This window comes from Melospiza georgiana, chromosome 11 (assembly GCF_028018845.1).
Source record: "Melospiza georgiana isolate bMelGeo1 chromosome 11, bMelGeo1.pri, whole genome shotgun sequence".
Classification (NCBI taxonomy): Eukaryota; Metazoa; Chordata; class Aves; order Passeriformes; family Passerellidae; genus Melospiza; species Melospiza georgiana.
Genome location: NC_080440.1, coordinates 17,483,247 through 17,505,860, shown reverse-complemented (window position 1 = coordinate 17,505,860; position 22,614 = coordinate 17,483,247). Strand labels below are relative to the sequence as shown.

The 22,614-nt window shown below is 38.2% G+C and overlaps 2 protein-coding genes across 2 annotated transcripts in view; one reads left to right on the top strand and one right to left on the bottom strand.

The window, feature by feature from the left end:
* Positions 1-22,614, top strand: part of CENPP (centromere protein P) — a 113,904-nt gene that overhangs the window by 4,147 nt on the left and 87,143 nt on the right. Inside the window, exons 5-6 of the mRNA XM_058031950.1 lie at positions 871-959; positions 5,753-5,849. Of these exons, the coding sequence (XP_057887933.1) occupies positions 871-959; positions 5,753-5,849 (186 nt within the window). The remainder of the gene's footprint in view (positions 1-870; positions 960-5,752; positions 5,850-22,614) is intronic.
* Positions 7,958-20,474, bottom strand: OGN (osteoglycin). The gene is made up of 7 exons (XM_058031949.1): positions 20,300-20,474; positions 19,433-19,679; positions 14,622-14,706; positions 12,126-12,284; positions 11,443-11,645; positions 10,782-10,877; positions 7,958-10,479 (listed from the first exon to the last, which is right to left on the bottom strand). The coding sequence occupies exons 2-7, from the start codon at positions 19,592-19,594 to the stop codon at positions 10,309-10,311; spliced, it is 876 nt and encodes a 291-aa protein (XP_057887932.1). The 5' UTR covers positions 19,595-19,679; positions 20,300-20,474; the 3' UTR covers positions 7,958-10,308.

The following is a 22,614-nucleotide window of genomic DNA, read 5'->3' as shown; positions in this document are numbered from 1 at the left end:
GCAGCTTCTCCACAGCTCCATCCCCCTACTGAACCTTGTGCTCTAAACCTGAAATGATTTTTCCTGATGTCATTTAGTGCATCCACCAATCTCTGTAGTGCCTGGCTGTGCTTTTCCCATCTTTAGTGATGGCAGTGTCAGCAGAGCTTCTGTCCAGGCAGCACGGGGCTGCTGAGATGGGTGTGCAGCCCTCTCTTACCCTTCCCATCTGCTTCTAGTGGCTTAGTAAAAGAAGTTTAAAGTGAGACATTTCTGTGGTTTTCAAACCATGATTTTAAGCTTTTTCATTCACTGTTATTGAATCCATTGCTTTGGTGTGCTCAAGAATGCATAGAAAAGAGAATTAACTTATTTTGTGCCTTCCTTTCTACTCTGACCACCTTTTCTCATTCTTTTACAGCTTATTAATTAATTTAGAATAATTTTATTATCCCACACATATTTCTGAGTAACAGAGATTGTAAAAAAGGACAATATTTTGAGACAAAACTATAAGGTTTAAAATTAAAAAACCAGCACAAAATGAACAGATTAAAACCTTATATGTTAATTTTCTGGTGTATGTGGCAGCTCAAGGTTGTGTTGGAATATGAACAGAATCTTAAAGTGGGATTGATGTGAAAAGAAGTAATGAACCTTCCTTAATAACTCAGGTGTTATTCCAAAAGCCTTGTGTGGATAATAGTGCTACTCTTGAAATGAAAGAAACTGTTCACACACACAAACTGTAGTTTCAAAAATGCTATTTTAAGGATTATAGTAGTTAACATTAATATCTACTTTTTTCTATATTTTTATATGCAAATAGACACAGTTTTCTCCTCACTTGAGCAATTTCTAAAATATTTTGTTGTTGCTTCTCCAATCTAGAAGGATGAGAAAGTGTCTGCTGTTGTTAGTGATCTCAGCATCAAAATGGAATCCAGAGAAGATTCAAATATGAGCAAGTTTGTGTCACGGTAAGATGGAATTTTTTGTTCAAGGGTAGGTATTGTGTGGGATATGGGACAGTAAATGCAGTACTGAGTTTTCATGTGAATTGCTGGCAGCCAGTGTCTTTATGTGATGTGTCCTTAGCCCAGCCTAAACACTTCCATGCCTTTCTGTATCCTGGAGAGAAGATGGCAGGCATGTGATTTTTAAGCTCTGCAAATTCGTGTTATGTGCTGTGGGTAATGCCTGAAATGCACATCCAGAGCCCCTCTCCAGTGTTTGCCTGTTTCTGATTCTCAGCTCTCAATTCCATTTCTCTTATTGGCAACAGGATTTATTTCACTGACATCTTTCAAAAATGTAATTTAAAAACATGCACTAGTGTATTTGTGCAATAGCTTAAGAAAATTAACACACTAAAACTTAAATGTATGAATGAATGCTGTTTCTTATTATTTTCTGGAGTATGCCAACTTCTTGTGGTAACTTGAGGAGTAAATGATCAAATTATTTGTCTGCAGTGTTCCACTGAATTGTGCTAGCAAGCTGTTCTGAGAACAAATCCATCATCACTGAGTCATTGATTTAATTATTTTTTTTCAGTTGCTTCTTTTGTTTTCTATTATTTTTTGGTCTTGGGGAGGGAGAAGGGCCAACAGGAGTCTGTTGAGTTACCTCAGGCTTCAGTAGTCTCTACTGAAAACTGTGTTACTTAAAGGCTTTGAGATTTCCATAAAAATCTGCTAAAGCTTGTGGTGAAACTGGGAAGAACACTTGACTGCTCTCAAGAAGTGGGATTTAGAAGAGGAAATTGCCCTGTTTTATTCATGACTATTTTATGACAGCAGAAGTGTATTGGAACTTCATAGTCACACTGGAAAGGAATGTGTTGAAGTAGTGGCAGACTTTATTTCATCCTGGCTGCAGCCCTGCTCTCTTATCCCTGTCTCTTCTCCTTTTCACCTTGTGCCAGCAGTCACAAATAAGCACAAGTTTTCATGAATGATAGGAGATGTCAGCAAAGCAGGCAGTGCTGGCTCCTGAGTGCCACCTTGGCCTTGTGCCTGTGGATACCCCTGCAGCCAATAGGATCAATGGGGTCAGCAGGTTGAAAAATCCTTCTGGGGGTAGGGAACAACCCAAACTTGTTCCCCCATAACACCTTCAAATGTGACATTTCCTGTGTGCCCTGTGCTGTGCAGTGTGGGGCAGTGAGCCCATGGCTGATGCTGGCAGGTTCTGTTTGAGAGCACCCCCTGCTCCATTGAGTCTGTCATGTCCCTTCAGGTCCTGTTCTCTCAATCCCCTTGTTGGGCTACTCCTCATTTCTTTTTCCAAGTTGTAATCCCCTCATGTCCAGTTTCAGACTTTTCCCAACTAGCTCTTAGTTTTTTAGTCTGCTCCTGAAATTCCTACTTCTTCCCTTCTTTTCCCTCCATTCCTGACCAGCTGAGTCTGGAAAACTCCCTACCAGTTTGTTTTCTTCTCTTGCTTCCTTGGCCCAGTCTTGCCAAATCCATTGTCTACTTCTGTTCTGTTTTGTCTCCTGGCAGGGATTTTTTCCTCCCTAGTTTTAAAAATTTTTTTGGCTATGTTTTTTTTTCATAATACATGTCAGAAAATAGTCTTTAAGAGCAGCAGAGTTAAAAACCTGGCATTCAGTTCCTGCTTTGGAAGAAAATAGGGGAATGCTAGAACACTTGAACAATATCTTTTTAAATGAAACAAAATTCAGCAGTCTGCAGGTACTGCTGTAATATATAAATGGTACATCTCTATATAAGAATTGCACATTTTTTAAAAGTGGTTATATTTTTATATAATTTCTTAATTATTTTGTAATGATAAGAGATGCATGCAAATGAAATCACAATATTTAGTTGTCTTTTTTTGGGTTTCACATGTGTCCCCTTTGGACCACTTATCACTTTATTAGTGTTGAGAACCACAACATCTAAAAAAACTCTTGTCAGTCCTTTTTCCTTTTTTAGACTTGGCACCCCATTAATTATTGGGGGAGTTACCTTTGCATGGGTTGCTTTGGCAAATAGGGATTTTAAGCAGTATGAAAATTGCTCTTTTTACTAGAGTTAGAATCTATAAGTCAGAGTGCAGGATTTAGAAAATGTGCATTATATTAAAGGCTGCACAGGCAAAGTCCTCTGCAAATGAAGGGAAGCAGGAATTCTCCCCCCAGCTTTGAGTCTGCTTTGGTTTTCTATGCTAATGTAGGAAGTCTTGCATTGTGCAGTGAGTCAAAATTGATTTTCTCCCTTAAAATACATAAAGGAACACATGAAAGGAGGGTTAGGTACTCTTACAACAGGTAAATTTCCTATATACCTCTGTGTTTTGTTGATATTTTCTGAAAGTGTGTTTGGATGGACAGCCCATGATTTTCAGCTGAGAGTCACTCTCTGCCTGAATATCCTTTTCAGTGGTTTTGGATGACTTCTCTGTAACATGGATGTTGGCATTGGAGACAGGTGTTTTCTGCTCCAAGTGGATTTTTGTAATGCTAAATTCCTTCAAAATAAAAAAAAGACTTGAATTTTTACCATCCACGCTCTTACTACCTTGTTATTTTATACCATGTTTCCTTGGTATTTCAATATTTGGTGTAGTTGACTTCAGGAGGAGGAATTAGGCTAATTTGGGCTAATTAGGAATTAGTGCTTATGGGTGGATTCAATGCTGTGGCAGTTCACTGAAGTGGTGAACTCTTACTCCTTTGCTATTATGCATTCACATACAGCTGTTCTTGCCAACAGATTCCCCTTTCTAAACACTGAGTTCAGTTTTCTATCTTGAATTTAGCCAGTGCTATGTGAGAAAAATGCATCCTCAGATATATTGGTTGACTAACTTCTACATTGGAAACTGGTTCTTTGAACTTCTGCCCAAAGCTTCTTCTTTCTGTTGATGATCCAGCCTTGAAAATGATCTGCTGCCTTACCTAAAAACGATTTTGAGGCAAAAAGGAAATAAACTAATAACCATGTTAAACCAAGGTCACAGTGTTTGTGATAGTATTTTAAATAGCCTAAATGTGGATTTTATAAACACTGCCAAGTTCTTCAAAAAGAACTCCAAGTGTGTAGTTTGGTACCAAAGCTTTGTGTTCCCTTTTCCACGAGTGGAGATGAAGGAAGCCCAGAGCAGTTGGTGTGGGATCTGTTCTCCAGGCCTGCATGTGGGCAGTTGTTACCAAGGCCCACAGTTCCTATAGAATGAGTGGAGTTGGACATGTACAATTCAGAGCTGTGGTTCAAACCAGCTCCCACAGCAGGGCTAATGAGCTATTGTAAAGCAGTGTCTGTGTCCTTCCAGGGACTCACTTCTCCCACTGCTGCCAGCATTTTTTTCATCTTGGCCTGATTTTGTTGGCAGCTGTGACTGCTGTGGTAACTTCCTTTAATGATGCTGTTCTTTCCCGGCTGGGATAAAACTTGTTTGACTTTTCTTTCACATTTTCAATATCTGAATGACCTTAATGTATTTTTTTTCAGTTTCTTTGTGTAGCTGGTTAAGGTTTGCTGTTCTGTATATTAAATAGAGCAGGATTGAAAACACAGCTCTCCCTGGGAAGGCTGAACTGACTGGGTAATTCACTGTTGCAGCCATTCTGTGAGTGCCTCAAGTCTGAAAATCCAAAAAAGAATAGCTAATCTCAGGATGTTAGAAGTGAAATTTACATTAGAATTTAAATACTCTAACTTCCTGAAATATTCTCAAACATCAGTCAGGTATCTTCCTCAGTCAGGTTTTGTAAACTTGTGAAATCCTGTATTAGTAACCAAAATAAATATTTGTACTTCCAAAACAGTGTTTGCCAGGTGTGTTTTGATGATGGCTAGTAGTGTGTGGCTCATATCAACAATGGCATGAAGCCTTTCACCCTTATGTTTAAATAATTGTGTCACTTCAGCTATCCTGATGTGGTTTTTGTGGAGTTCTGCATCCTTTGCATTCTGGCTGCATTTGTGCAGTGAAAACTGCACACCCTTTATGAGTTTTTTCCCCCAACAACCCTGCATGTGTGGTTTGCTGCCTGACAGTTTGTCACTTTCTATTGTCTCTTTTCCTTTCTCTTTCCTGATTCATACTAGAAATTTGAAAAATCAACATTTATATCTATCTTTCCCTCCCATTCTCCCCTCCTCAGCATAAAGAAGGAACATGGACATGTTAGAGCAGATCCAGAGGAAAGTGAGGAAGGTGTTCAGAGGGCTGGAGCCCCTCTGCTCTGGAGACAAGATCACATCAAGCTTTAACTGTCTGACCAAAGTTTTGGTTTAGATGCCCTGTGTCATCAGGCCTCCCTTCCTAGTGAAGCTGTAAGAGTAATCTTGGAAAGTTGAATTAATCTTGGTTAATCTTGAAAAGCAGAGGCAGGTAACATGTCATGTAGAGTTAGTTGGCTAGGACAAAGATTTTGGGAATATTTGAAGGTTAGTGACACAATTTGGGAAATGTTACCATTTTGCAGGTTTGGCTTTTACTATGCAGCATCTTAGAATTTATTTAGAAAATGAGTTAAACAAGAATAAAACCAAACTAAGATTTTGCAGGTGACTGCTTTGTTCCCATATTTTACATATAAGACAAACACTGGAAACGCTGGTTTAGGAAAGTGTTCTTCAAACTCTTTTTCAATTATAACACTACAGCTTTTTTTCAGCTTTGTAATTGTTATTTTGGGTGATTTCTACTTCATATTCAAACAATAGTAATGAAATTTTTTTAAGTGTGAATTTTAGGCCATCAAATTGATAGCTCTGATTATGAGTGGGTTAAACAATATATTTTTGTTTTATAGCACTGAAGAATGTGGAGATCTTATGACATTTTTCAGAAGCCTGTCAACCTATGCTGAGTGGTATGAGCATCGTAGACACACCTTCCTGCATTTCAAGGTAGTGCCTATCCACCCTTTATTTATTAGTACAATATTTATTGGTTTAAGAAGTTTAGTAAGACAGAGCATTGGAAGTGAAACTGGCTGTCTTTAGCAGAGTATAGATCTTAATTTTGTACATGATGGTGAAGAGAATATGAGCTAAAAGTTTGTGCTGTGTTCAAGGGGCAATTGAGCAGCAATTGCTGTGTTCCTCATGGGTGGAGGAAAATAAGACTCTGCCTTTCTGTGAAGGAGTAAGACAGTTTGCTTTGGTATTCTATTTTATTTTGATTAAAAAAAAAAGAAATTAAAAGAAAATAACTCTTGTAGTCTTTGGCATATAAATGTTGGTTTTGAAGGATTAGATCTGTTTCTCTTGAAGATGTGTCAGTGTGTGTTTGGATGACAGCACTTTCAGTTCTGGAGTGTTTTACTTGTGTGGGAAATAAACTGTTCCTCCCTCCTAACTGGAACATAGCATTTGAGCTTAGTTTTAAATTACCAGTATTTGCCTTGTTTGTTTTGGCTTTGTGCTGGTTTTAAGATAAACAACTAATCCTTGGAGTAAAAACTGCAGTCTTACAGACACAAAACATCTTACATGATACTTTATGTAGGAGATGAATGTTTAGCTGCTTAATTGTTTGTGGTTTCTTGGCTGAGTGCTACATACCTCAAGAATTTACTGTCATTAAACTTGACACCATCTTTACTTTTCAGCTGTAGTATCATATGGGAACTGCACCTTTTCCTATTTTTTCAGCCTTTTAGGCCTTTGAGTTCTGTGCTGAATGAATCAATTTCTATTATCAATCAGAAAATTACTTCTATTTTCTGATTGCACTAAAAAAAAAATCCAGTCCTCAGCTGAGCAATGAACTGGCATTGCCTAATCCTGTTGGGTTTTGTCTTAGGGCTTTTCTCTAATCCCTCCACAGAAAAGGTAGAGCACCAAGAGCTTTAGGGCTCTGCAATTGTTTTTTCCAGCTTCCCTTGATGCTTTCTGATCCTTAGATCAGCAGTCACTGTGGTTTCTGGGACAGTGATTTGGTTGTTGTAAATATTTCTCATTTTAAAATATAATAACAAGGAAAAAAATAGGAAAGAGTTTTGGAGAAATCTTCAAATTGTTGTTATATAAGCAGTTTTTAAAAATGTTTGTTTAGATGTTGAGTATAAACAATGAAATTATCTACTAATTGCTGGAAGATGTGTGAAGATAATTCATTGAAGACACTACAAGTTTGTCAGTATTACAGATGTTCTTTCTAAAGGTAGTTTTATTTCCATGGTCAAAGACAAACCAATTTGGGACAGTGTTTACCAAATATGACTGACTGTTCTTATGAAGAGTATTTTAGACCTTCTTATTTTTGTTAGCATTGCTAATAATTTAATGTTGAAACAGAAGACTTTCTCAGGTAAGAGAATTAATAAAATGTTCAAATCTGGCAATTCAAATAACTGGATTGCCAAGGAGAATGTATATTGGTAGTTTAATGTTTCAGTAATTTGTGGGAAGCAATTAGACATATGTTAATATATGCATAATTCCAACTCAAGAGCCTATCCTGTTAATATTCACACTTACAAAGATTACAGACTCCTTTTTAATTTTGTGTATTTATTTTTTCCCCCTACCTGTTCTGTAGACTCTCCTGTTTTGGAGAGAAAACTGCTGGGGGGGAGTCTTGGGTTTATAGCTTTTCTATTAATGTGAGTTTTTTTTTAAAGAAAACAAGTGCCAAGGCTTTTATGTAGAAATAAAATAGTTTCTGATACTTTCCTCAGAGTGTGGAGTAAAAACACCAAAGGTAGTTTATTTTTACTTTCCTGTTTTGGTACCTGAGAAGAAAGGGATAATGTACAAGTGGGTGAGTACTTCAAGTAATATTGGATGTTTTGAGATTTGTGGCAATTCAAGGTCAATTCAAAATAGGTTTTGAAGGAGCAAGTGGGGTGTTCACCAAGTATTCTGTATGGCAGGTTTTGCTATTGTCACAATAAATATGTCTGTTAAATGGATTTACCTCTGCAAATAACCTCCTAACCTTAGTCTGCTGTGAGGCTGAACAACTGAGACACGTTGGCAAGGCTGGAAAAGCAGATTGTGGAAGCTGATACTGATAAACATGAACAAAAATTCAAGTTTTATTGGAATTTCAGAACAGAAATGAGTGATAGGAAAAAAATAAAATGGTTTACATTCAGCTTGATATTAGTACAGGTCACAGAAATAGGAGGTGGAAATCCTCCCTGCTGAAGCCTTTCTCACTTCATGTTTTGATTAACTTGCTGTGAATGGGGAAAATAAAGGAAAACACATCAGAGAACTTGGTGCCTGCATGAGACATTCAGGAGGTTCCACTTGTCTACTTTGGTTTGCTCACAAAGTGTTTAGAGCATTAATCAGTGTTACTGATGATAATTAGTATGTTTCAGAAATATATACAACATTTTAATGTGAAATTAATTGTGTGGTAGTAGAGAGGTCTTGGAATGTTTACATGTGTGTATATATTACAAAAACATGCATTTATTTGTGTATACACATTTTTGGTGATATTTACTGGTATTTATTTATTTTGGTGATTTACTGAAAAGAGTTTTACTGGAAAGAGCAGTGATTTGTGATGAGAATAAGATCAGGGGCTGCTGCTTATGTAACATTATTACACTTACAGCTGTGTTTTTTCCATCTTAGGCACTTATCACAAGAGATGGGAGAGAATTGATGGGTTTTATTTTTTTCCAAATAGAAATTTGGCTTGACATTGGAATGTATTTTTATATGCTTTGAAGTTGTTTTTCATGTTTTGATAAAGACCTGGGAACATCAAAGTTTTATGATTTATGTGGAAAAATGAAAACCAAGTATTGCTGCCGGACTTGGTTTTGTTCTCAATTAAGACAATGGAATTTCCTTCTTGTTACACTAAATAACTTAAAATGGAAAATATTGAGGGTTGCTGTTTTTCTTGGGAAATGGGTTCAGGGCAAAAATATCTGTTCAGAATTAAGTGCCATCAATTCCCCATAGCACAAGCACTAACAAATTAAGGCTTAGCTAAATAAGATAAATAAAACTAATACAAAATATTTTGTAAAATCAATATTTTAGATGTAGTGATACATCATCATGCATTTGATGCTTAACTATTTCTACTAATTAGGAATCTATACTAGCTTCAAAATTAGTACAAAGTGGATGTGGTAATAATAACTAGCACACCTTTGGCATTCATTTGTCTGGAGGCTTTCCACCTGTGGTAGGTATTGGAGGGGAGAAACTGGATGTCAGAAATGTACAGTTGAGGAATTAAAAACACTGTACCCTTTATCAGTGATAAACTGAGTGTCAAGGCCTGCACAAGTCAATTTGTGTTTTTAATACACTGCATAGGTTCAAGGCATTGAGTGAAATGGTTGAAGTTACCTCTGATTTCAGATTAATGATGGAATCAACTTTTCTTTGTAGCTTCCAAGTCTGATTTGATTTTTCCCTAATGATCAGAAGTAATGTTGCAGAAGGGTAATTCTCTTTCTTTGCTCTGACATCTAGATGAAATCATACTTACTTACAGGTAAACACATGAATTCAGCTTTGCTTTTAACTGTATTGTCACATTTCCTGTCAGGAGGAGCTGTGGAACCAGGGCTTGGTTGACATCATTAGTTAATAACAAAGGTATTTGAGTCTGTTATGCTGTATGTAGACTGTTCTTTTCAAATAGGAAGCTGATGTTGCAAAAACAGCTCTTGTGAGAACAGCTCAGCAAAACATATGTATTTCACTTAAAAATACATTGTGTAAAAATAAAACACATGTTATTTTCAAAGCAGAATAGTAGAAGGAAATCTAAAACATCTTTGCAAAGTTCTAGTTGCTATGTTGCTTGGTGTACTAAACCTAAATAGGAGTTATTCTCATTTACCATAAATCAAGTTTTTAAAAAATTTTAATGAATTTAAGCTTTGAGAAGTTCTGTTTCTAAACATAACTTTCTCTCATCTGCATCTTCATCCAATACACTTTTGAAGGGCAGCTGAAAAGATCTCACTGCAGATTAAAAGAGTGGGATTAGAATTCAGAAATATTTTCCCCCTTTGGTTTGCTCATAGAAAATCTTGCATTTATCTGAAAGTAAAGTGTGGTGGTTGTTCTGAGTGCTGGTAAAGAATGAGAATAAGCAGTTTTGTGTGATTTTATCTAAAGAGTATGTGATGAAATAAAAATTGAGATAATGTGTGTGCATGTATATATATTTTTACACTTTCATTAACAGAAAAGATTCTGAAAGCATGAGGGACACCATAAGTAGTAAAGTAACTGAAATGGTTATTTCAGAGAACGGTGCAACATAGCAGGAGCTCCTGGGTAAGCAGGGAAAAGAGCATTAGTAAGGGAGAGGATATGAGCTTGTAAACAGAGGAAGAAGTGCTCCTTGTTGGATGCCTGGCTGGCACCAGCAGGGTTAGTAGTAGGTGCCCACGGGCAGCATCCTCAGGCAGGAGAAGGCGTTGACGTGCTTGGCCAGCACGATGGGGTTGCCCTCCATCCTGATCTCGTCCATGCGCGTGCGGATGTAGCGCGTGTTGTTGGACTTGCAGAACGTGTCATCCGTGATGCTCGTGATGTTGTTGTACTGCAAACCAAAACAGTCTCATAAATAAATCCATACAGGCATTGTTGATAAAAGATTAGAGGTTCTTTTGGCCGTTTCCTATCCCCGATGTACAGAAACCAATGATAAATCCTTGCATGGCAATTGGCATCTTCTGAGTTTCTAGATGGTCATGGCCATACACATTGGCATGGTAAATGGTTTTATTGAGGTGCAGTGAAAAACTGTAGTGGGAGCTGTTTTAAAATAGAATAAGTTTGATTGAAGTGTGTAACTCCTGGGGTGTTTCCTAAGAGAATGTTAAGGAAATGCTTTGGGAATACCTGAAGGTGAAGAATGCGCAGACTCTCCGGTAAGTTCAGGGGCACAGATTCCAGTGCATTGTGTCCTAAGTAGAGGTAGGCCAAATTTGTGAGCTTCTGTTGAACAGAAAGAGAGGTTACTGATGCTGGTACTACCTGAGGTTAAGTAACTCATGCCTGTTACAAGAAATCAGTAATTTTTTCTGATCACAACCTGTGAACTGATGTAACAAAAGCCATTCTTTTGCTGTGAATGTTGAATTCTATTTTATCAAGAAATTCATAGAACAGACCTTCTATGTGTGGGAAATTTCAGTGTCAGCATGTTGGTTTTAAAAGTTGAGATCACTATAAAGTACTATATGTGTATTGTTTATTAGTATTTCTGCAGTCTTCAGAACTCTAATTGAGCCATCAATTTCTGGATATTTTTTCCTTACATGTTAGAGAGAAAGCAAGCAGGTGAGATATTTCATAGAAAATTCTTTTCTATATGGAGGACATGAGAGACTGAGTGACTGATATTCCAGAGTGCCTTAAAAGCAAAGCAAAAGCTGAAATGCTGCTTCATCTTAGTTTGTTTCTTAGATTACAAAAAAAAAAATAATTTGGTGGCAGACTGAATAGTCTGGTTAGTAACTGTGGTTACTTTGATTACCTAGATTATTGGGTTTTTCCTTACCTTGAAAGCATTTGCTTTGATTCCTCTGCTCTTGATTCTGTTTTGGTTTGCATTAAGTGATGTTAGTTTGGGAGGTAGAACAGGAAGTTTTACAAGTCGATTTTCAGCAAGAGAAAGTTCTTCCAACAGCAGAAGCTTTGAAAAGGCTCCATCTTCTATTTCTTCTATCCTATTTCCACTAAAATCAATTCTTCTCAAGGTAGCTTTACACAAAAGAAATTAAAATCTAAGTATTGACTTTATAATTACATGGCATGTGAAATGTGTATGGCTGTATATGCTAAATGTTGTACTTTTGGCTGGAGCATCTAAATTGTGATCTGCAAATGCTATTAAAATTGACATCTGGATTTTTTCCTGGTCTTAAATTAGAAAAAATTATAAAGGGAAATACTCTGCATCCTTCTTTTTGTCTTAGAGATAACATGATTTCAGCTATTCATAGAATTTCTCATACTGTGGAGTGAGATAGCTGGCAGAGCTGTCCCTGGAGCATTTGAAGGAAAAATAACGCCTGCTCATTTAAGACTGTCTAGGATACGGAGCTGAATGTTACTTTTAGCAATCTGCTCTTTACCTGATGTGTGGGAATATTAAGATGTTTACAGGATCCAAAATGCATGTTCATTGTGCCTTTCCATTTTGTGTTCTAAAGCAGAGACAGAAAGTGGGGTGTCACTCACTGATGTCAGCGAAGTCTGAGGCTGCAATCCTCTTGATCTTGTTGAAGCGGGCGTAGAGATACGCGGTTTCCTTGGGCAGGGGGGGCACGGCCTCGATGTCGATCTCCTCGCAGTACACGGAGCCGCTCAGGCACACGCACAGCAAACACGTGGGCAGGTCTGCCAGCAGGGCACAGCACACTTACAGCATGCTCAACTCGCTTCAGCCTGCTTACTCAAAATATGCTTTTTTCTAGTGTCTTTTAAGATTTCCTGTTGTTAGGTGTCGCAGACATTTCTCCACAGAAATCCTTTCTTTCAGATTTCTGCGTCTTCTGGAGGCCAGAGGCTTCAGAAGACAAGGTAAACAATTATTATCAGCTGCTGGGGAATGCAACAGGGACACCTTGATTGGCTCATTTCCTATGTTTATAATTAAGGGCCAATCACCAGTGCAAGCTAGGGGACTGAGTCCTTGGCCACAACTTTGTTATAGATTCTTTTCTTTCTATTCTTAGCCTAGCCTAGCTGCTCTGCAAACTTCTTTATATTCTATTTAGTATAGTCATAATGTATTATATATAATATCTTAATAAATCAAGCCTTCTGATCAAGATACAAGATTGACCGTCTCTCTATCACCAGCTGCGACCCACTCAGGCGCGGTAATAGTTAGGTTTTCAAAAAATTCTATTTGCATCAAGTTTTGAGAAGATTTATCTTCTCAACTGTTTAGGATTTTTTGTTCTTTTCATTGTGTATGATTTCTCTGTGTATAATCTCTGTTCTTACCTGAGCATGTGACATGCTATTAATCGGCCTGAATTCAGTTTAAATCTTTAGATGGCTGAGAGCATGGTGAACGTGACAATTGCAAGTTTGACCATGTTAAATATCACATTTGGAACCAAACCCACAAGGAGAAACACCTGGCAGTGCATTGGAGCATTTCTGGCAGGCCACACAATAGCCTGTGTTATTCCTAGCTACTCTTCTGTCTAAACCTTTTGATAAAAACTCCAGCAATTATGTTTATATATCACATATGGTTTAGGTTGGAAGGGACATTAGAGATCATCTCATTCCAACCCACAGACAGGGACTCCTTCCACTAGACCAGGTTGCTCAGAGCCCTGTGCACAATCTCTATCAGTTTTATACTGAGGTTTTTGCAGATGTTGTTTTAAGTAGAGAAAGTTTTTGTAATGTAGTTTGAGACCCTTCTGGCTTGTCCTAGTCCTCATGAGCAGTAGTAAAGTATCAGTAACTTCTGCTTTGCTCTAGTCTTTTCTGCCAGCAATATTCAAATACATGTAATGAATGTGGCTTTGAATCCTGTTTCATCTCCACTGCTTTCTTGTGCTGTGTTTTCTATATTTTGAGAGTTTTGGTTGGCTTCCACCCTGGAGTGAGTGCAGTGCAGACAGCAGGGTCATTCCATGGGGTAGTTGTCACCACCCAGCAAAACAGGACCTTCTGCAAGCAGTGAGGAGTTACAAAAGCAGCAGGTCAATACTGGGAAGCCAGTACATAAGAGTAATTCTTTTTCTTACAGCAGCACTGCAGAGAACAGAATGAAGATTTTGAAGTTTAGCTTGTGAATATCATCATTTTTAGGCTGCAGAGTTCTGCCCTGTTTGGTGATTTGGGGCTTTTTTATTTAGTGCCTTGTTTTCATGTTTGTGTAGGAAATGGAAAATATCAAACAACGTTGTCACTGTTAAAAAGGCAATAGTTTTTATGCTTGTCTGTCTAGAAGCTCTGATGTTCTTGGAGACTTGCTCAGTTTTGATGGGGCCTTGCTGACAGGTGCTGTTTGGCAATAATTAACCTTGAATTAGCACTTTGGTAGACACTGACAGTCCACTGGTCTTGCTGAATCATCAGTTATTTTTGGAAGTTTATATCACAGACATGCAAAATAAGTGTCACTTTTTCTGTCTGCTCTGTTTGGCAGAAAAACTGTCCTTTTTGTGTGCAGAGAGCAGTGGGGTTTGTTAGGAGAAATCTGGACAATGTACCCAGAGCCTGTAGGAAGCTTTGACAAGTGAAGAACGTTCCTGATGTATTTTAAACATTGACCTCCCTGATTATCAGATGTAAATTTTGAGAATAGCCAATTGTTCAAATAAATCTGTTGAAATAATTTAAGCACATAGTATTTCATCATCACTTGGGTTAAACTGTGGAACCTACTGGGGGATGTATTTTCTTTTTCTTTGTTGTCTTGTCTAACTTATTTAACTTGGGTGCATCTCAATGGCAAATATGACTGGGCAAGTCTGTGGAGATGCTTACAAGCTGTGCTTTGTGTATTCAGAGTTTACCTGAGGATCCTTTAAATTTTTCAGCCTGCTCCATCAGAAGTTACAAGGTTTTCCACGGGAGATATGAAAGATATTCATAAACAAAAACATTAATTCTGTAGCCTTTGTTATCCTTTGCACTTTAGATTTGTATGTTAAAACATTCTTTTGGATATCTTAGACATCACATTCTTCATATCAGTTAACTTACTTGTGTCCTTTGTTGGTGGGACATCAAGTTGGCTGTCATCACTTTGTAGCATTAGGGACGTGTCAAGAGAAACATTTGTTCCAGCCTTTGTGAAAGAACAATTGATGTTTTAAAACACAAACCACAGACAAAAAGCCACAGAGCATTACAAGGATTTGAAATAACATCTTTTAAGGCGAGCTTCCTACAATATACCTACTTATCATACTTACTTTTTATAGGTTGGATGACTAAGGTGATGTATTGTTACTTTTACACACAAACTACTCACTTTAAAAGGCAAGAAGGGAAGGTGCTGCCAGTGCTCTTTAGAAAACTCAAGTTCTTTAGGAAAGAACAGTAGACATAAAATAGAAATAGAAAATATAGTCTATATGGTGGGAAGGAATATCTAAGTGGTGGATGTTTACAAACAGAGCTTTGAAGATCAAGATTTTGCATATAGTGCAAAACTCAGTAGGATTCTTGTGAGTCTAAGTTGTATTTTGTTGTTATGTTACCCAAATAATCTCAGTAAAATGACTGAGATGTCCTTGCATTTCAAGTTATTCACAATTCCTCCTGGAGATAGTCATCACATCTTTTCAGCTGCAGGACAACTTAGTTTATAAACACATTCCTTGCAGGTATTGGCTGAAATTGAGTCATTTGTTTCCATTATCTGCATGTTAGTCTGTTTTAAGGTGTGGGCTGCTCACAGAAAGGGCCTCTTCACACAGAATCACTAGGTTGGAAGAGACCTTCAAGATGGAGTCATCCAGGGATGGTGACTCCACCATCTCCCTGGGCAGGCCATTCCAGAACTTTATCATCCTTTCTGTAAAAAACTTTTTCCTAACGTCCAGCCTGAATTTCCCTTGGCACAGCTTGAGGCTGTGTGCTCTGGTTGTGTCAGTGCTGCTGGAGAAAGAGCCCAGCCCCACCTGAGCACAGGCACCTTTCAGGAGCTGTGTAGAGTGATAAGGTCACCTCTAAGCCTCCTTTTCTTCAGGCTGAGCACCCCCAGCTCCCTCAGTGGTTCTTCACAGGGTTTGTGTTCCCAGCCCCTCTCCAGCCTCGTTGTCCCCTCTGGATGTGCTCAGTGTGCCAAGGTCCTTCCCAAGCTGAGGGGCCAGAGCTGGGCACAGCACTCAGGGTGTGCCCTCAGCAGTGCCCAGTGCAGGGGCAGAATGACCTCCCTGCTCCTGCTGGCCTCACCATTCCTGATGCAGGCCAGGAGCCATTGGCCTCCTTGGCACTCTGCTGGCTCGTGGTCATTTCAACCAGCACCCCCACGTCCCTTTGTGCCTGGGCACTGTCCAGCCGCACCATCCTCAGCCTATAATGCTGCAGGAGGTTTTGTGGCCTCTTGTGATGTAGGGAACAGCAGTCAGGTTTGCATTAGGTATTGGAGCAATTTTAGAGAAATACCTATTATTACTGTATTTACAGTATAGATACAGTGCCTTATACTGTCATTTGCATGAGGTAACGTTAAGGGGATTTCAGTTTGACTGTGGTGGTTGTTTTTGGCTTGCATAATTTGTTTGTTGGTTTGGTTTTTTTTTTAAATGGGGAATATTTGTAGGACAGAACAAACCAATATGTTTTTTGATGTGTGTGGCTATTGGAAACACATGCAGGAAAGAGCACTGTGAGATGTGGAAGATGTTTTACTTTAAACATGCTTAAGGATCAGGCCCTGGCAGGAGTGCTCTGTGGAAGAGCTGCTTGCACACTGGGGGTGCTGACAAATGAACCCCTTTTAGTTTTCTTAATCCCCCCACTCTCCCCTCCTTCAGGGACACAGGTGGTTCACCTGTAAGTGCAATGTGCAGGTAAGAGCATCCAGGCTCCTTCTGATACTGTGTTTTATTTGGTATTTAGCTGCCTGCGTGTACTTTACTTGTGGGAATTTTTTTTATTCTGCAAAACAAACCCCTCAGGCTTGACAGAAAGCCTGAGAAACAAATATCTTGGCCAGCCTCTGTCATTTTGACCCCTTTTTAGCCTGTGAATCATCTCTCCCTTGGCTCTTCCCTGCGTCTGCCTCTCCAGGCTCTGGCTCTGGTTTGGGCTAGCTTGGTTTGTCCTAGTGAAGTTTTTGGGTTCTCAGTTAGGAAGTTTAAGGTTCTCAGTAGGATTCTGGCAGCAGTTTGGCCAGAATGCTGGGTGGAGGGAAGCTGGGGGTGTCAGCTTACCAGCTACACTCCAGCAAACAGCAAATCTCCCAGAAGCTTTCTGCAGGAGTTAGCTCACAAAGATAAGTTCATTAGGCACATGAAGACGTGGCCCTTGAGGTATCTGTGCCAGCAGAGATTTGAGTGCATGGACTGCTCATGGAACAAGTGGACTTGTATGGCTGCAGCTGGTTTGGCTCCTGAGGGACATTTACTAACATTTGCTGGCACAGCTTATCTGTCCCAGTCTCCTACTTGAGCCATCAAAGTAGTCTTTGGTGGGAGTTCTTAGCTTAGTGCAATGTACTCCTAATCTCTGCCAGTGGGAAGTGTCATTGAAATTAAAACTGGTAATTTGCAGAATACCATTAAATTCCTAAAATTAAAAAGTATTTGCTGATCAGCCATAAAAATTCCTCACTATGGAGTATCAGTGCACAAGATTGTTTGGATTATAACCACAAATTCATTACTTGCCTATGTAAGGAATGCACTGAAGGAATATTGGCCTACTCACATACTTAAATTCCACCTGCCTCTTCCACTTTACTGTACAGACACATTAACACTTTACATCTAAATACTCCAACCATCTTCAAATTTCTGCATTATAATTTATTCATCTTATAACACAAAGGTCTGATAGTTTATGTTCAATGAAATGAGTTAGTCCACATGTGAGACAGCATCTAATTGAGTGGTTCTGTTCTGTTGTGGAAATTAAGATTTTGTTCTTTAAATTGCTCAAATTTTATTCAAGACTGGTATGACTGTGGTTTCAAATAATGATAGTAATAAATTTCTTGTGATGTTTTACTAAAAACACTTTTTTCTAACGGTGTGTTCAAGCATACAGTAAGGAGTTAAATTTGTATGCAAGACAGATTTCTGACTGGGCATGCTTGAGGAAAGATTTGGCATGCATTTCAGTTCCAGTTAACACTTGGAATATTCGGGGAGTAAAATCAGTGCAATAAATGAATAGAAGATCTGTTTGTGCACCCCATGATGTAAACTGGGAACACTGGCACTTGTGTCAATGTAGTTGTTGCACATAAGGAACTCATTTATTATTTTGCAATGGAAACATGTCAATAGAGACTTAACCTGATGGAAATAATGACTGACTACATTCCTAGAATTATCCTAAGCAGAACTGTTGGCCTTCAGAAGACCTGCAGCTTATAGCACTGCCAGGAGGACTTTGATTTGTCTGTGGCACATCTGTTGGCAGCATTTCCATGTAGGTAAACTCCTTGTTCCTTTACTGAAGCAGCAGCAATCTTCTGTAAGCAACTTATTGATCAGTGTAATCTGATGCTCTGCCTAACTGGTTAAAGTTAATAGATTTAGTATTTTTTAAAGACTCACTTCTGAGTGGATAGACAGGAATTAGTTAAGAGTCATTTATGTAGTCCCTTTTTCATGGATTTATGAAAACATGTTACTTCATCACTGTGGCAAATGTCAGATTTAAAAATACCTTAGACATTTATTTGCCATAAATATGTAGCTGATTATTTTCATCAACAGTAGAGAGCTGTAATTTAAGTAGATTTGGGAAATATTAAAAACGTATACAAAAGGGATTTTTCTGTATTTAGACTGCAATTTTTTACTTACTATCTTTTGCTGTTTTATTTTTCTTGCTTATCAGGCTAAGTTATTGTAACAAGTACAGTTAATATTAATGAAAACCTCCTTTGAGCTGTTCATACTGGGCTGTTACCACTTGGTTTGGATCTGTGGTATTTTCCTTGGCAACTACTCTTGGGACAGTTGCTGCTGTTTTTTCTCCCTGATCAGTGTTGTATCTCCTTCTCTCTTGGTGTGTACTGGTTAGGACTGAATGGGGGTGTGACATTTGTAACTGTCCCTGGCAGCTGAGGTTGTGGCACTTCACTTAATTCTGCCCTGGCTTTGTGTCTTCTGCTGTTGTCTTGAAATTCAGAGGCAGGAATGTGGAGCACCCAACAAAAACATTCTGTTGGGAGATGCTGAGAGTGCCCTGAGATGTAGGGGATATTCTTTTTACTAAGACCCTCCAAGTGTTAATGTGTAAGTGGCTCCTCCAGCACTGGGCATTCTATAGAATTCTATAGAAGTTTGGGAGTGCTGAACTGTTGAGCTGTAAAAAACCCAAACCACACACCCCTGAAAAACTGAGGAAGAAACTTGATAGTTTGGCAGGTCAAAGGAGGAACTGTGGTTTATACTGGCAGATTATGTTCCATAAAAGGGGGGGTTCCAATTATTGCATTGGTAGTAAAAAAAAAAAAAAAAAAAATCACCTTCCTTATTCTTAAGCAAACTCACTGAGTTAATACAACATAGTTAAAACTGTTGAGCTAGTAATTAATGCATTCTGCTCTTGAAACTCTTATGATTGCAGGCACATAAGAACAGCAGAGTTAAAATGATGCTTTAGCCTTATTTGTGCAAGCCTGCCTTCTTGGCTTACTCAGACTGTAGCAAGGGTAATTTTTTTTTTGTGGTTTTAGTTTGAGTGGCTTTCCCTATGTCTGAACTCATTGTATGTTTCCCTGTTATTTTAGACCTTTTCCATAAAACTCACATGCATGCACATAACACCTTTTTCATATAATGCTTATTTTAGTTAAAAATATTAAAAGGAAAATATAAATAAAATACCTTTCTTATATCCTTGGATTGCATTTCATAATCTTGTTGGGTCAGGCTTCCCATGGAAACATCTGTATCATACTCATAGAGTGATTCTTGCTGTAGAGGTGGTGCTGCATTTACCAAAGGTACAAACACAAACAAAAAAAAAGTAGCCTGCAAAGTCTCCATTCTTGCCCAGGACGATGTTTGAGGCTTTCAGGGAGCTGGTGAAGATCTGCTCGTGCCTGGACTCTGGAGAACACTTTCTTTGGGACTGGAAATGAAAATGCAATCCGTCAAAACAATATTTAAAGCCTAGAGTACTTGTTGGCAGTGGTTTCTCACACATAAGGAACATGGAACAACTTTTAACTCTTGGTATCCTTTAATTAACTCTAACTTTATAAAACCTGTTCTTAACATGAGAAGAAACTGGGAAATAATAAACATTTTATAATAAATAGGAAAATATTCTTTTAATTGCATTTGTTTGTTTCCCAGTTTATTTTTGTTAAAAGCAAGACAATTTTGTTAATATTAAGTATTTGGCATATATATAGATTAACTAATTAAAATATTTGAGGTTCAAATGCATTTTTCTTTATTGTCAAAATAAGGGATTTCAAACCCAAATGCTCTGTAACAAAAGCCTCTCATTGTCTTTTACTTTACATGTGAGACTAAACAAGAGAAGATAACTTAATACCCTCAGGATATTATACAGGATGGGCACTTTTCAGGCAGGAAAGGGGAAGAGGCTGCAAACATGATCTTTGAAACATTACAAATATGCATGCAATATTTGAAAAAATAAATCTTTGCACAGCATTTCTCTCCTCTTTAGTTTTATTTAAGCTCTGAGTTAATCTACTTTTAGGAAAAAAGTCCACCTACCTTTTTAGCAGATTCCAAGCTCTTCACTGAAAGACCAGATATCCTTATCTATAGTTACTCTTTTCTCAGTGTACTTTAAGTTCAAGTTATGCATTACATCCAAATTGTTGAACTGAATGCTCTCTCAAAGTTTGAGTCTGAAAAGTGCTTTCCATGGGGTAGAAACGCTTTGCCAGCATTCTCTCCCAGGGTGAGAGGTAATATCCTGGAGCTGGGGGTTGTACTTTGCATAACATTTGCAAATGCTAAGCCCGTGTAGCTCATCCTACTCTTGGTAATCCTTGTTAAAATGGCAGCTTTCTGCTTTGCTCTTTATATGTGCTAAGGCTTTTTCTGTAAATGAAATATTAATTGTGCAAACTGGAGGTCTCTAATAAGGCATGTGTTATCCATTTTGTGAAATGCTTCAGCCTAGAGACAAAGCAGCTGCTTTCTGAGACAGAGGTAGAGCCAAAACACACGTCTGTTGTATTAGTCACATTTTGTGAATAGTGAAATGTTTTATTATGAGTTGTATATGTTTAGAGAAGTTTTACCTATCTATGAAATGGAAACTTTTCAGTCTCAAGAGCTCTGGAAAAATGTTCTTTAGAATTTCATGTATTTGTGTTGAGATTTTCAGACAATCAGTGTCTAAATCCTTCATTAATTAACTTATTAGAAAGTTTATTGAAAAACTAATTTCACAAAAAATACTTGGTTTGAATAAAGTTCTGCTTCAGTTTTACAGATAACTCAGTGAACACTGTCCAGGTGTAGAATTTCCATCTGAGCTATGAGCAGCAGTTTTCTGGATTTGTAATGCATTTCTTCCTCCCCCATCCTTTTCCTCATTATGAATTTTTGGCAGTCAGCACAAATGGGAGACAGATGACCAACTTTGAACGTTTATAGAGTAGCTTTCTCAAGTCTTTAAAAAGTATGTAGCAATAAAATCTAGTGGGAATATATCCAAATTTACATTTCTCTTTTATTGTCATACCTTTTTCTTTTTTTTCCCCCTAGAGTAATCCTGGTGATAAACTGTGGACCTTTTGGTTAAGCTTTCTTTTAAATGCTGCCTTGTTTAGCAGCCAAATGTCTGTAGGAAATCTGCAGAGTGACTAGAGCCAGTTGCTGTCTAAAATCTTTTTGGGTTTACAATACCACCAGTTTCTGAACTCATTTGGATTTTATTAAAACGTTTGTAGCTAGTTCATATGCAAATTTAACAATGGGATAGTTTGGATTTGAAGCTTGCTCTGGGATAATGCTGTGATGATAAAATGAGATGTGAAAGGAAGAGGCTCAGTAATAATGGAAACTGGGCCCTGAATCCCACTGGTTGTTCCTCTGCTGGAGCAATGACACCAGGAGTTTGGAAGGGGTGAAATTGCAGTGTCAGTACCAGCTTTGCACCCCTCCTGCCTGTCTGGGAAGTAATGACACAGCTCTGCTTTGTACTCACCCCTTCCAGCTGCCACCCATCTGCCAAACATCCACGTTAGGATTTCCTCTGTCTCTGGGGCATCCAAATGTTTCCAGAGCTTAAATGTAACCAAAGGATACCTATTCTAATGGAAAAAAACCACTAAGTGTTGAAGCTGAAAGCAAGGTATAAAATATTAAATATATTTGTTATAGTTTTATGATAATTTATTTTCTGAGTACTGAAATCCTAGATTTCACAGCTACATAGAATGTTTTAGGAATAGCTTTATCTTTTCCTTACATATGACAACTTTAAAAAATGAGAGAAAACTACTAGATAAATGAGGCCTTGAAAATGTAGGAAGTCTTCATTCAAGGAAAGATGTGTTTGTTTTGATCTCCAAGAGGAGAAGAGGCTCTGAATTTTTAGACAACTTCAGGAACAGCTTCTGCACAAAATGTGAAAAATCTGTGTTCATCAAGATCACAAAATTTTGATTGTGTGCTTATCACAAAAAGGTTGTCACGTGTGTACTCTCTGCAATAGAGGCACCTCTCAGAAGCTCATCAATACTTCCTTACAAATATATTCAAGGAGGGAGATGTTAAGTAGTTCGTTTGGTGTGATGTCATCAAGGAGTAGCTCACAGTGCCAAATAAAGCTGTAACCTTGTCCCATAGTTTGTCAGCATTGTCATGAAAGAAGAAAATGCATCAGCAAATATTGTCAGATAAAACCAGTTTTTGTCTGAACATGTAGCAGATGCTCAGAGCAGCACAAGGATGGGGGTGGCATGGGTGGCTGCAAACAAGGAAGGGGAGTATTGCTTCCTTCAACTGCTTTTTTCCTGCTCAGAGTGAATAGAAATAACCAAAATATCCAAATCATGTGAGATGAAATATGT